This window comes from Varroa jacobsoni, unplaced genomic scaffold (genome assembly GCF_002532875.2).
Source record: "Varroa jacobsoni isolate VJ856 unplaced genomic scaffold, vjacob_1.0 scaffold_1355, whole genome shotgun sequence".
Lineage (NCBI taxonomy): Eukaryota > Metazoa > Arthropoda > Arachnida > Mesostigmata > Varroidae > Varroa > Varroa jacobsoni.
The window spans coordinates 50,062-64,129 of record NW_019214257.1 but is presented as its reverse complement, the minus strand read 5'-3'; the positions used below and the strand labels follow the sequence as shown (position 1 = coordinate 64,129).

At 38.7% G+C, this 14,068-nt stretch overlaps 2 protein-coding genes across 4 annotated transcripts in view; one reads left to right on the top strand and one right to left on the bottom strand.

The window, feature by feature from the left end:
- Positions 1 to 2,843: 2,843 nt before the first annotated feature.
- Positions 2,844 to 11,767, bottom strand: LOC111269106 (uncharacterized). The gene is made up of 10 exons (XM_022848468.2): positions 10,956 to 11,767; positions 10,450 to 10,587; positions 8,699 to 8,843; positions 7,976 to 8,057; positions 7,023 to 7,165; positions 5,870 to 6,602; positions 5,535 to 5,714; positions 4,728 to 4,979; positions 3,894 to 4,474; positions 2,844 to 3,396 (listed from the first exon to the last, which is right to left on the bottom strand). Exons 1-10 carry the CDS (start codon positions 11,117 to 11,119, stop codon positions 3,253 to 3,255), a joined length of 2,562 nt encoding a protein of 853 aa, XP_022704203.1. The 5' UTR covers positions 11,120 to 11,767; the 3' UTR covers positions 2,844 to 3,252.
- Positions 11,768 to 12,152: 385 nt separating this feature from the next.
- Smurf (SMAD specific E3 ubiquitin protein ligase) overlaps positions 12,153 to 14,068 on the top strand; it is a 51,009-nt gene continuing 49,093 nt past the window's right edge. The window contains exons 1-2 of one of the 3 annotated variants that reach the window (XM_086971977.1): positions 12,154 to 12,855; positions 13,828 to 13,965. The gene's annotated coding sequence lies outside the window, so the exon portion shown is untranslated. Of the gene's footprint in view, positions 13,966 to 14,068 lie in introns of all 3 variants that reach the window. The other 2 variants (XM_022848467.2, XM_022848466.2) reach the window with 2 other exon arrangements.

The following is a 14,068-nucleotide window of genomic DNA, read 5'->3' as shown; positions in this document are numbered from 1 at the left end:
AAGTTTAAGGTGCCATCTTTGACAAATATATGCGCAATATATAAATAGAAAGATATAGCCATGAAGCCTTCTCTAGCATGGAGTCCACTTATAACACGATACAAATATCTAGAGCTTGTGGACCTGGGCTGAATGCTGAATAAAGTAAGCGTACAATGTGTTTTTCTGTAAACCAGAAATATCCATGCTTTGAATTTAAACAAGAGGCGATTCTATTTCAAAACGTAAAACGAATTAATAGGTTTCTGTAATCATAGAAACTTTAATCAAAACAGTATAAAAAATGCCTCCCTGCCGATTTAAAATGTTATTTTTCGAAGCACGCATTATTCCAACAACATTGTTACATGCGAAAGACCTGCCTAGTCCCCGGTTGTCATATCCAATCCATCGTTCATTCTGTGCTTCTATGTCCTCATGATTTAAGACCGTGTCGCATCGGTGTTTTCCTGTTCAAAAGGCAGTAGATGGCGTAGCGTGACCTACCGTTGGTTTTCTAATGTCAATGACAAGGTCAGGAACGGTAATGCAAATCAGAAGTACACAACTGCTGAAAAGTTTTGGCTTCGATGTGTAGATAATAAAGCGAAGAATATTCATCATACACCAGAACCACAACAGGTAAAATAACAAACGGTAAAAAAGGAAAAGAGAAATGAAACATTCGAAAAGAAAACGCCATTATTTATGCAGCAGCTTTATATTACATAATAAAAGTCAACGAAGTCAAGTTGACACCTTTTTAGAAAAGCTGTTATTTTAGTAAAATGTGTATTAAATACATGTGTATTATTTTGTAAAGTTTCAGTTTTTTAATGAAAAAAATATAATTTTGTCCGCTCTTAATCTTTTTGTTAGAATTCATAAGTATATTTTTAATTCTTGGTCAGTATTCTCTGTGAACGCCTTCTCAAGATATTCCTTTTCTAACGATTCTGATAAGATCAGAAGTATTCCTGGTAAAATCAACGTTTTGACGGTCTTTACCTGACTATTAGGCAGAAGTAAAATATGCTACCTAGTCTTCGTTTGTTCGGTTGCCTGAAAAGAGGACTTGGTATAAAAACTTCGCATATCGTAAACATGCGTTCGAGTTCTGTCCTAGACTTCAGCAATAATAACATATATATAGACTCCAGAAAAGGTATCTCATATTTATAGCAGGGTAGAAAAGAGTCAGTCTAAGGGCATTTCCTCATTAAAGGCCTGTTACTTCTCCTGTTGGTGGCAGATGGTAGCAGTTATAAAATTTTTGTAACTCAGGAATACTATTTACCACTGTACTGCATATATCACCTGCATTTCAGGCGGTCAAAACATAGTAAACTTCTGCTGAAAATCCCTACGCGCCACTTCAGCTGCTGTTCTTCGTAACGTCAAAGAACAAGCAATAGATACAAGCGACATCCCCGTCTTCTCTTATTCGAATAATCAAGTGGTAACTAGTACTCTGCACATGGTATCGACTTTCGTTGGGAGACGTAGTCGCCATTGTGACTAGGTTTCTGGGCAACGACACCGCGCCAAGGGGGTAGCAGATTTTTGATGTCCTTAGGTCGGAGACAGTCAGGCCCTACTCACAAGTTAGCTGCCTCATAGCTGTGTCATAGTTTATAAGATGGATATATATTATTATTATAAGACATATGTTGTGAAGAAAAGAACTTACTGATGCGGTTTGAGTACCGCTGCTGCTTCTAAACAGATTGGAGCAGAATGTGACCGTTATTCGTCTGGTTTGCCATTCTTGGAATTTATTATTTGCATCCTTAATGTTCTTTTGTAAGTACCGTCTGGGAGTTGGTACGGCTGAAGGAGGCAATTTAACCTCTAAATGAACGGCTCCAATCAACGACTTTGAAACTTTAGTTCGACGCACCACCGATACTTAGGTCAGTTTATCACGCTCAGTGACACTTTTGCTCTAATTTAAAGGAATTTAGTACTAATGTTGCAGTCGAATTGACCACTTGCACGTAGAATAAAACTTGTATTCCTATTTCTGCCTTGTTGTTTCAAAAGGTTGGTATGATACCTAGCGGCTGTTGCTAAACGTAGGACTTTGAAGCTGATACATTTTCTATAACTCGTTCTTACAGATTAATAATTTTCTACAGATAGTAGGGCGATCGACCGCTCCATAGTTTTGGTGATCTGTTGATCGGAAGAACAACGCGTTGCAAAACGTTCCACTCCTTGTTGATATTTGGAACATGCCTACGACCGTGATGCCTCTACATGAAAATTATAATTGCAATGTGTTAAAGGGCCTGGGTATGAGGCGTTTGATTAAAGAAAAACACGCAGTTTATAAATTGATCTTCTTCTGAGACTAATAGTTCTTCTAATGTAATTAATCCCAAAGGAGGAAAACTCTTGAAGATGGCAAGGCACTTTCAGCTTTGTTACTAAGCGCCCAGAAATGTCCGTTCTGGTGCCAGTTCGCCATTAGCAGCACTGCAGCTGGCCTTAACAGTAAGCAGACCATTCATCTCGTGCATATAATAACAATCTTCGCTGATGACCGATATTTTAAATCAACTAGCAATAGAGGCGTTTTCACGAGTACGTAGATAATAAAATTCCGACTGACCTACGCAACCTCATCGCTCAGGATTTAAATAAGTGGACTGCTTTTAATCAATCGCCAATTTATCTTCTTGCTTTCATTTTCTCATCATCCTTTAAGATGAACAAATAATAACATTCCCGATTAAAACGATTTTTATTCGTAATCTAATACTATCGAAAAAACTTAATATCTTATTGTGCCATTAGACACAAGTAACCCGATAATTCGAATCAGTGATTCAAAAAATTCAAAACAATAACAAGACAGTTAATTAACGTTCAAAAGTATATATATTTTGTAAATTAAAATGATTTACACTCAAACATGCTGTCACTGATAACAGGTTACCTTAATTATACAATTCAACAAATTTCGACTGTATGTCGCCAATGCTGTTAATCATAAGCTGACTTAGCGATATAACAATGCTAATAGAGGTTCAGTTAAGATGAGATTAACAGAAATTGCCTGAACAGCAACTAAAGCAAATACGAGCTAATTTCGAAATGCCATCTATTCGTGCCGTGCAAAAGTGACAATCGTTGAAATATGCAATATAATAATCATGAATAACAATCTTACCCAAAGCGGTTAATAATAAGGGAACACAAAATCAAGCCAAATAATCTGTGATTTATAGAAAAAAACAAAAGTCTGAAGAGGTTTACCGAATCATTTAGCTAGTCATCAGAAAATATGATTCTCTTTCCTTGAAATGGTTGGTTAATTGCGGCGCTAAGCTTTTTCTTCGCAAGCCACGAAGGATGTAGTTCCTGTAGAGACCCTTTTTTATGGTATGATGTCTTCTTTGACTGTTTTCCTCCCTGCGATAAGAAAGTTGAACCCCACAACATAGGATTAGTATAAATGCTTCATGATGCAGCTTTTTGTTGTGACACACTTTAATTCTGAGATTCATTGTGAACTGGTGGCGGCAGAAAGAACGCCTATTTCAATAACGACCCTCTATAAAACATGGTCTCAGGTTCTTTTGCAAGGTAATGCATCTTATGATACTTAGCTCTGCCTAAATGAGTGATAGTATGAAGTTATAAAATGACTTTGTTTGCTTTTCAGCGAAGATAGAATAAAAAAAAGTAACTCTGATTGAGCTTGATGACAGGAATAGACTTAAGCTCAATACACTTTGCTCAATACAGTAGCTAGAAGTAAATGCATTAACTCAGCCTACCCAGCAAGAAGACACATTGCAAGCCTACCAAAGGTTCTAACCTAAGAGAGAATCACACATTTGACCACGTATATTTAATGAAGGTTATTTCTTTCAACACCAGATATAAAAAATTTAGGCAAAATTTACCTGAAACTGAGCATCTAATCCAGTGGCGGTACCATCCCTGGATTGTTTATTTCTATTGTTTGTAATTAAGGGCTTCTTCTGGAATTGTTTTTGGGACTCAAGCCCAGTATTATATTGACGCTCGTTGCTTCTACCGCTGACGAAACTATTCCGATCCTGATGCGGCGTCCAATCGTGTCCCTTTTCTTCTCTCTGATATCCTGTAGAACTACCTGCATTATTGTAACTTTGATTTCCAAATTCCCTTTGGTGAAAATAACTTTTTGAATTTTTGTTAAAGCCTTTAAAACTTTTACGATCTTTTTCCATGTCATGGACGGCTCCATTATGATCTTTTTCTACATGAGTTTCAAAATTTTTCGTAAGTCCAGAATACTTCCCACTATAATTTCCTCTTCCTTTAAAATTGATCGCCTTTCCTCCGAAGGACTCGCGTCTTTCAAAAGGTGCCGCTCCTGCCCGATAACCTAATTGAGGGCCAAGTTTTTCAGGGAATGGCAATTCAGCGTTATGACTGAAACAAGCAGGAGCCTTTCCACGAAAAGGCCGCTTGCGCTGACTGTTGAAATCTGATTTTCTGCCTAAAATACATTTGGATAAGCACATGAGATAGTATGAAACCAACGCCACTAGGACAAACGTATCCTTCAAAAGTTAACCAACGAGAAACGCAAAATAAAAGTAATTTGCAAACAGCTTCGATCATTGTAAAAGCAACTTAGTCGCCTTAGAAGGTCGCTATCTCCTTATAGTAGTTAACAACTATCCGCCTAACGACCTATTTGAGTAAATGAAAATAACACCATTTTTGCTTTATACCTCGTTAACACTCACCTATGCCCCTGTAGATGTTATCTTCAGTGCTGTCAATTGTATATGACTTCTTCTTGTGACCCCTCCTTTCACGGCGATTCAAGCTAGGAGCTTTCTCTTTGGGAATGGTTTTTGACGTGGAATCTCTGGTTTCTTCGTCGCCTTTTAAAAAAAATGACGCCCCTTCATCTGAATCCTCGCCACCACTACTATCGTTTTCTGCCTCACCAGAATCATTTGAATTGGAGCATGCATCGTCATTTTTATTAGAGCCTATAATCACACAACCATCATCATGAAAACGAGAAAAAATATAGGAGAGCACTTTTTTGCGAAAAGTCAATAACAGTTCTGTAAAAAACACCTTGTTGCTGTTCACAAAAGTCAAGCACACTAGATACGGTAGTCATGAGCATGGTTCGTCTATAGTCTTAAACGAGTTGCATATAACCAATTTTGCATGATAACCATATATCCAACCTATCCAAAGAAGCCAGTTAATCTCTACCGTCTGATTAATTGAAGTTTTCCAGAAAATCAGAAATCTCTCGTCGCTCTCATAGTATAAATATTTACTTTTTTTCAATAGCTTTTTTTGGAGTCAGTTAAAATTACGAGAGTGATAATAAGCTTGTATAATACCTGCATTCAATAAGACAAAATTACAGTAAATTTATGAAATTATTTGACCGTGACTCGCATCTTTCCCATATTCTTCTTGGTCTAGTAGCATACAGCTTGGCTTTGGTTAGGAATACTGATTGATGTATATAAGTCGAGAACGGAATTTTTTGGGCATATAGCTTGCTTCCACTATGCCTAACTAACCTAGCTTTGGCTCGGCGGATTTGTTGGCTCTCCTTAGCACCTGTCGTTTTTTTAGTTCCTCCATCTGCTGCATTGCTTTATTTCTTATTGCGAGATCGTCCATATCCTTTGTGATACACTGAAGTCTGTTTTGTACTGAGAAGTCAATTTCAAGTTTTTTTTTCTTGTTGTTCCTTAAACCTGTAGAAAAAAGACTCCCAAAAATCCAAATACATGAGTAACTTATGTTCAGAGCTTAAGTACTTCGATATTTACATCGCTATATACGAATCTCTAGTAGAATTTGCTTGATTACTTTAGGACACTGAAGCGAACGTGTACCAATAAAAACACACCATCAATAGGAAGTTGTCTTTTGCACCGAAGCTCCATTTCATTTTTAGAACCTTCAGAGCTTTCACCCCCTAGATGGCCCCCCGAATGACGCGTTTCTTCGGTCACATCAGACGCTTCTATATCTTCATCCTTCTCTCGTTCATTTTCTTCCTCGGTATTTTCGTCAATCTCGCTCTTACCAGATGCAGTGTTTACTTTGTTTTCCTGTACCATTTGCTTGGTGTCATTGTCGACATCTTTTCCAAAGTTGAGGTCCTTCACTTTTTGATCTTGTCGAGTTGCATCATTAGTATCGCGGTTGGCCCAAATGTCATCACTACCCTCGCTGTCTGAATATTCAATATGCTGGGGCGCGTACGGCCGAAATGGATTAAGTCCTACCGAGCCAGGTATGTTATTAGAGGCTCTTTGGCTTCTTTGGACGTCATTGTTGTCGTCACTGTTTCCATCTGTGAAACAATCTTCAGCTTCGCTGCCTTCACTATCGCCGTTCTGGTGAGTGCTCAAACGTCGCGCTGCCTTTTTTCGATTGAACACAACCTCTTCATCAGCCTCATCGCTACTTGGCTCCTCTTCTTCTTCCCAATTTTCTGTTATAGACTCTTCCGCACTGGTGTCTAACTCGCCGATAGAATTTGTTGACACACTGGAAAATTTTTTGCTGGAAAGGCGACGATTGTTGCTAATAACTTTCTTATTTATTTGGGGTACTGCTTGATCTGATGAATCACTCTGCAAGAAGCCGATCAAGTAGACCAATATTAGTATTACTTTATGTATGTATTTGACGTAAGCAATTTAGAGTTTCAGATATTATTATAAACAGAAAGTAGGCCACTTGTTTCTATTCGCATTCACTTTCGAGTTCGTGTCAACTAACTTGTCTTATAGGGGAAGACTATTTATCTAAAGTCTACAGTTTGTTAAAAAAGGTGATACCGATTACCATCTTCACAACAGAGTCATTATTACTGTCAAGTAGTTTGTGAGACCCTACATTTGTGCATGAGAATGTTATGTATTTAGTCAATGCTACTTCTCTAACTTTCCTTTAGGCAAGTGAGTCCTGGCCAACGACTAATACTATTGCACAGGTGTTTTTACTAGCTAGGGCACTAAATTTAATATTTCTTTATTTTTAAAAGGCCATACCGTTGTAGACATTGTAGCTCTAGCTCTCTTAGCGTGTTTATCAAATCCTTTTTTGATGTCCGTTGGTTTTCGTTGCTTATTGTCGCTGAGATATGTTTCTATGCTGTTTCGTGGTTTTAGGCTTTCACCATTCAAGTCAGTATCTGAAATTTTGAGTACAGATCTACGTTTCTTATCAAGCGCAGCAAACGTAACGGTCATGCATGCAGGTGCACTAAGCTTTTCATTTGACGCAAACGATGTGTACATGTACAACATACTACCGTATTTACGTAACAAAGTAGTATGTAGCTATCACATATATATTACTTCATATAATATCTGACAGAGCATTACAAACTTATACAAAGGCAGTAAATCTAGAGCAACATCTCTAGCTTCCTCAATAAAAACCTTTATTGTCTCAAAAACATACAATGATAGAATTTAAAAATAAATACGAAAACGCTAAGGTCGTAATAAACGCGTTCGTAATTTTTAAAAAACTACTTAGTCCAAATGCTTGCTATCTGGACCATGCTCACGTAAAGATATAATGGTAAAAATACAATGTAATGATTTTTTTGATAGTTAACTCAAGGAGACTTCGAAAAAAACAGTAGTCCAAAACACGGCTCTACAAACGGGTAGAACTAATCTAGTAATACTCCACTAGCTTTATTGTCTGAAGCTGCTTTTGAATAAAACACATTTTACGCTTTCAGCTTCAAGCAAACTATGTAGCACTACATTTGTTTTGTATGAGGTTTTGGAATCAAGAGATTTAAATCTTCACATACATTTCATTCAAACAAACAGGACACATGGGCTTCATTTGCTGGAAGAAACTGTTATTACGTAACGATGATTAAGTAATTGTACTTAAGACGTATTTAAAGCAAAAACCAATGTAACTTGACTTGTAGTAATAATGATATCCGGTAAAAAATGAATAATAGTAATATATAATCTACCTTGTTTATTCACAAAGTTTTCGTCGTTTCGTTCTCGCTTGGTTTTTGTCTCCCGAACCATTTCTTTTATCGAAGGTCGATCCTGTAATGGCATGCAAAGTGTCAGTATTGCCCGAGACCAAAACAGGCAGCCCTACTTTGTCTTAGCAAGATTCATGTCATGCCCACAATACTAACAAGAAACGACGACTCAACTTTTTCCGTGACAACAATTTCACTTCATTGATTTAACCTTTACACAGCGGCTCTTAATCTGTCGAATTCGAACTGGCCTTCAGCTATCGTCTTACGTGAACAAGTCTTCGAAATCACTTTTCAAAATCGTTTCGAAACTGCCAGCAGAGGTTCAGCACCGATATGAAGAGGCAAAATGACTATATCAGTCACTTGAGTAGCTGTTCGTTTTTTTTTTGGCCTGTATGCCTTATTCTGTTCATGGTTCCTACAGCAATGTGTTACGATATACGGCCTAGGTATTTACACCACGCCCCTCCTTTGGCCCCGTAAATGCACGCTTGAAAAACGATGAAAGCCGTCATCGTATTAGCCTAAGTAAATTTATTGTCTCAGAAACGGCCCACATGTTTTTATATTTGATCAGACCGCGGAATTGCTGCCAAAATAGTTTGCTAATAAATTATCAAATCTCTGAATGTTGCTATTTTGTATTGCCAACAAACTTAATTGTATCAAGTGTTGGTGAAGAAATCATAGTTTGCTCACCTTTTTTTTATCTTTTCCGATGACCTTCCGTTCCTCCTTTATTTTTTGCCTTTTGTCCCACATCTCTAACAGCGGCGGCACCCAATATTTCCAATCGGCGTATTTTATACGAAAGTGCGATAAAAACATCTCAATATATTTTTCCCTATAAAGTCACGTAATAAATTCAAAACCTGTAGCTCGACCATGGAGATTTTTTACAACTAATTTAACATTTCGTTACACCTTATATTCCGAAAAATAGAATCAGACTTTTGTTTCAGTTACCTGTTCCGTTGGTGTAATGCTTTTCGTGCTATAGCAGCTGGAACTAATCCTTTTTGTTACCTACTTCGCGAGTTTGTACATAGAAAAAAAACAATCCGTCATACACTACTGACTTCCGCTTTTTATAAAATGGTATATGCTGAACTGTTCTTGTACTTACTACGGATTTACTCGCCGCAGTCTTTATTATGATACATTTATTTTCGGGTTTATAGCATATATATGGCGATGGAAAAGGCGCCCCGAGGCCACAGTAGATCTTTTTCATATCTGTGTAGAATTTTGAATCGTAAGACCATTTGTGTATCGAATTCATTCAACTGCGAATTCTGAAAATTCTAAGAACTATTTAACATTTGTAACTCATATCTGAAGGCTTTGTGAAAGGTGCATTTTCCTTCGATAGGTACACTGCGGCAGAATTTGATTCCGTACGTACATAAAGTACTTCATTATTTGCTGCAAGTCCAGAATGGCCTTTAACAAGTTACTTTTTTCAATATCCATTTTCTTAAGGGTCGTATGGCAGAGTCGTTTATTTTCACCCTATCGCAAATATGTTCGTTGTAGTCTCAGTTATTTGCGGACTCCGAAATACACTCTTGCTACGGTTGCTTTTAATCTGAAACGCTCTGAAAACTCACTAGATACCTAATCCGACTGTAAGGTCAATGCAAAGTGTTATCTTATTGTGAGTATGAAACCTAACGCTTGCCCTTTGCGATACATAACTAACAACAAACTGACTTCGTTTAACTCATTCAGCGTTCCCAGGTTTCACTTCCTCCGATCATCACATAATTATGAGTGCGAAGCAAGTACTTGTTGCCAGTTATTAACGCTTGTTCGTGCTATCTATAAATACGTTGCATACATTAATACTTTACCTGCAGTCTCTCAAAAGAATCGTGTTGAAAGTCAATACGAAGATGGAAGGTAACAGATAATCACGTTGCGAAATACGTTGCCAAATCTGTTTTACATGAACCTGTCATTTATTTTGTTGGAAGTTAATTTCATTAACTCTCTTCTAGAGCATGATGTGTGAGCAAAAATACAGGTTCTTGGAAATCATATGTTTCGAAACGTTGAAGGTATCTTGTTTACCATGCTAAAATACACAAAAACTGCTTAAACTGGTTGTCTTACAGATGGATTTGGTTTACTAAATTTTGACGCGACTGCTCATACGAGCGCCTCGGTACAGAAATATATTGGTGATCTAATGCTTATCACAAGCAATGCAGCAGCAAGTTGGACATTGTCAGAGTAGTTAGGATCTTAAAGACGTAGTAACAGATGTTCAGTTTTTCAGATTGACCGGCGCTTGAAATAAATGGAATAATTTTTTTCAAAATAAAAACTGTCACGTACAAAAACTTTGTACTGGGTTCCGTATAGACACTAACGCTTGTGTTTGGAATAATCATATTGTAAAAAATGATGGTATAGTCATATATGTCTTTTAATTGCTATCAACATACCTGCATAATCTGTGAAACGCCCGTTCTTCGGGCTTTGTTGTTTCAGACTCCATCGCACGTGCGTGATCATCTTCGTTGACAAGAATCCTACGGGCCATTAACTTCCGTTGACGGGAATTGGTGAGCGTCTTTAAAAAACTGCAAGATCAATACAAAAAGAAACGTGAACGTTTCAAGTACAACGCAAGTTCTAATTAAAAGTTGTAAATGTTATGCATGTTATACTAACGATAACTTTGTGGAATGAATTTTTTTCAAGAAAACTCCTATGAAACACTGCAATTTATTTTACCCTCAAGATCAAAGTTTATGCGCATTTTGTAATCGAATTCACATTATAAAATTATTATATAGTTATTCTGTGGCCTTTTCGTAAACCATCGGTGACTGCCTCCTGTGTTAAACATTGCACCTATTAAAAATGACAGCAAACATTTATCTGACGTGTACTGTAATCTCAAATGTTTTATCTAACTAAAACAATCCATATAAGAATGAAGGCTTACTATATTTCAAGCAGCAGACGGTGAATCCTGCTCTCAGACTTTTGAGGATGGGTCTTCCGAAGTGCTCGAATTTTTGCTGACAAATGGTGAATTGTGAAAACTCGGGCCTTTATAAGAAGATTTCCAAGTCTAACAACTGCGTCATTCACAACTTGTTTATCCATTGTAACAATGTAGCAAAGTGTCAGCTTTATAATAAATCAGTTAAAAAAAAAACATTTCCCGTGTTTTAAGTCCGCCACTAAGCATTCTTTCAGACGGCTGTTTTCCAATGCGGAATGGAATCTACCTGCGCCTGAATTCAAACGTAAACTACCATGTGTCTTTCATTAGTTCAACAAGCAAACACGTCATGCGCTACGCTATTACGAGCAGTGGATTTTACTGCATCACTGTAAGTTACCAGGTCACTTGCAGAGAGAAGTTTACTATAGAAGAGGCATACTTTTATGCGCGTTAGGTCCTCGAAATGCGAATAAGGCGCCCTTCATATTCCACTTTCGACAAAACTTAGTAGCATAATATCATTAGCACTGCCATTCCGTGCGCAATGTTTCCAGTTATAATAGCGATGGCAACACTGTTTGTTGCTCTTTACAGCGGCGTGTTGTGCTATGCATGGCAGGCTTACAACTCTTCAACTGCACGGATAGTATCTGTCGTCATTATATTAATACAAAGGGCAGGACGCACTAAGTTCCGTAGCCGTTGTTTTCCTTAAAGTCAATACGGTCTAAAGAACTATATTAGATATGTAGAGTAAAAACGGGCAATCCAATTCTACTCCATACGCGATTTCTGATCAATATGTGACCAACTATTGCTCTCTCTGGGTTCACTAAAGGCACCCCCCTCGGCGAACGTACATACTTTTGAGAACAAAAATAGAACGACCTTAATCATGCTACATTCATTCTGTAATAAAACCGTATATACGTTATGTGTACTGTTTTCCTATTTCAGGCATATTATATATCTTAATTGACTTCATTTCAGCGTTTCCCTAGCTTCAAGAAAGAGCAGCCTTAACATATGCGTTCATCAACAAATATGTTGTCTGCTCCGCCCTGCATATAAACTAGTGTTCTACAAAACACCACCCAAAATACAAATCCATCCATTCATTTCTATGTTGTTGTTTACACAGGAGAGATTGTTCTTCGTTCTGGAAATGTGACAGCGGAATTGAACTCGCTAACGCTCGTTATAGCGACAGCTATTCTGCTGCTGTTGTTGTTGTGGTTGCGCTCTTCTTTTCGGTTCCAGGTCGGAGTGGACGACGACGCAGTACTGCTTGGACTGCTGCTGCCGCCGCCGCCGCCGTCGTCGTCGTCGCGGCCGTTGCTGCCGTTTCTACCGTTGCGGTGACGGTGCTGGCGGCAGTAGTAGTCTTAGAAGTCGGCAGCGAACGGAGTGGGTCGCTAGTGCGAGGGAGACACAGCCGCGCTTGCTGCTGCCAGCGCCTGGTGAGAGGCAGACAGAGAACACTGTATCGCAAGACGGCGCCGCCATCGGCTGAGATAGCCGCCAGCGGCCAAACCGCTCAAGCAACAAAAAAAGACTTGAGCTGCTCCTGGTGGTATTACGATTGGATCAAGTTCGAAACCCCATTGCCCAAAGTTGTCGCCTCTAACGCTGTTCGACCCCGCAGTGAGCAACGACAGTACGACCCTGACTACGCTACGTAGTCAGTCGATTAGACGGAAACAGACTACGTAAACAGTACAGTGCAGACCAGCTGCGCGTGGCGCTATTTATAGTGTTCAACTATTCGATCAATTTTCACTCCCTGATGAAAAAATTATCATTGTTAGCCAACGATGCCACGGTATCCATTACGAGCGATTGTTTTTTGTGTAGACAGAAGTTAACTTAAGAGCCACGAGAGAATAAATTTGGTGTGAGTACCTTCGGGGTATAGAACTGCAGAAGCACTTCACGAAAGAAATCGTTGTATGAAACAGCTCCGCCACAGACAGATACACTGATACGCACAGGTCCCAGCGTTAGTTAGAGTTAGTTTTTTCTTTGTGAAGACCTATTATGCTGTAACGCTATTGCTGACACGACTCAAAATGGCCAAGTAAATTTAAGTGCAAAGCGCAAACGAGAAAGTATGCAGGCGGGTTTGCTGTTTAAGATACTGCTACATTTCGAGATAAGATCCTGCCAAGGACAAATATCTTGGTAAAAACCTGAATGTGGGTTTTCTAACCGTTTTACTCTAGGCTGTATTTAACAGTGACATCAACGAACGACGGTATAAAAATTATGAAAATGTAACCACCGGTAGAGGAAGACGAAAACATACTCCATAGTTAACCGTCCCAGAAGCAGCGACGTTTTCTAGCAGCCTTTGCAGTCCGTGGTCATCGGTCATTCCTTGTCGTGGTGCTCGTTGTTGTGCTTTGCGACGATCTACAATTTATTGTTGTTGTGTGAGCGTGAATCTTAGCCTTCCGATTGCTACTCAGGATACCGAGTTTCTCTGTTTAGCTAGAGAATATCATTGGCATCAGCAGAAGCACAACAAAGCCATTCACAGCTTCATCCTAGGAGTAACAGTATAATCCACAGCAGTCCTATCTGACTGTGCCTGTAACAGAAATCGAGACTAAGTTTCATTCGATACTTGGTTTGATTTTATCCTTTGCCTGCGTGTGTTGAAGATCACAGGGTTGACTCCAGTGTTTGGAGTAGTCGTAACGTAACAAGGATAAAATAAGCATCAGTCAGGGAGCAGATGCGAACGGAGGAAAAATAAGCTAGTATTAGTGTAACAGCGGTCGTGGATGTGAAGTAGCTGTTAATACATTCGTCCGTATGCTGCGGTGTATTTGTTTTTTTATCGAATCGCTCATAATTTTTTCAGCCCTGGTTGGTGGATTGGTGCCAGCAGTGATGGTCTGTTGTGCCCCTTTGCATGTGAAAGTATGACCGTCAACAGTCGCGTAGTTAATGGCCAGCAGGACAACTACCGCGGCAGGACAGAGCATCTCTTTTTAAACTGGTAAGCAGTAAAGTAAATATAGAAAGACCAAATAGAATATTTCTGAGAGTAAGGAAAGTCCGCTAAGGTGCGTTATATATGTGGTTTGAAATATGGAATCGTT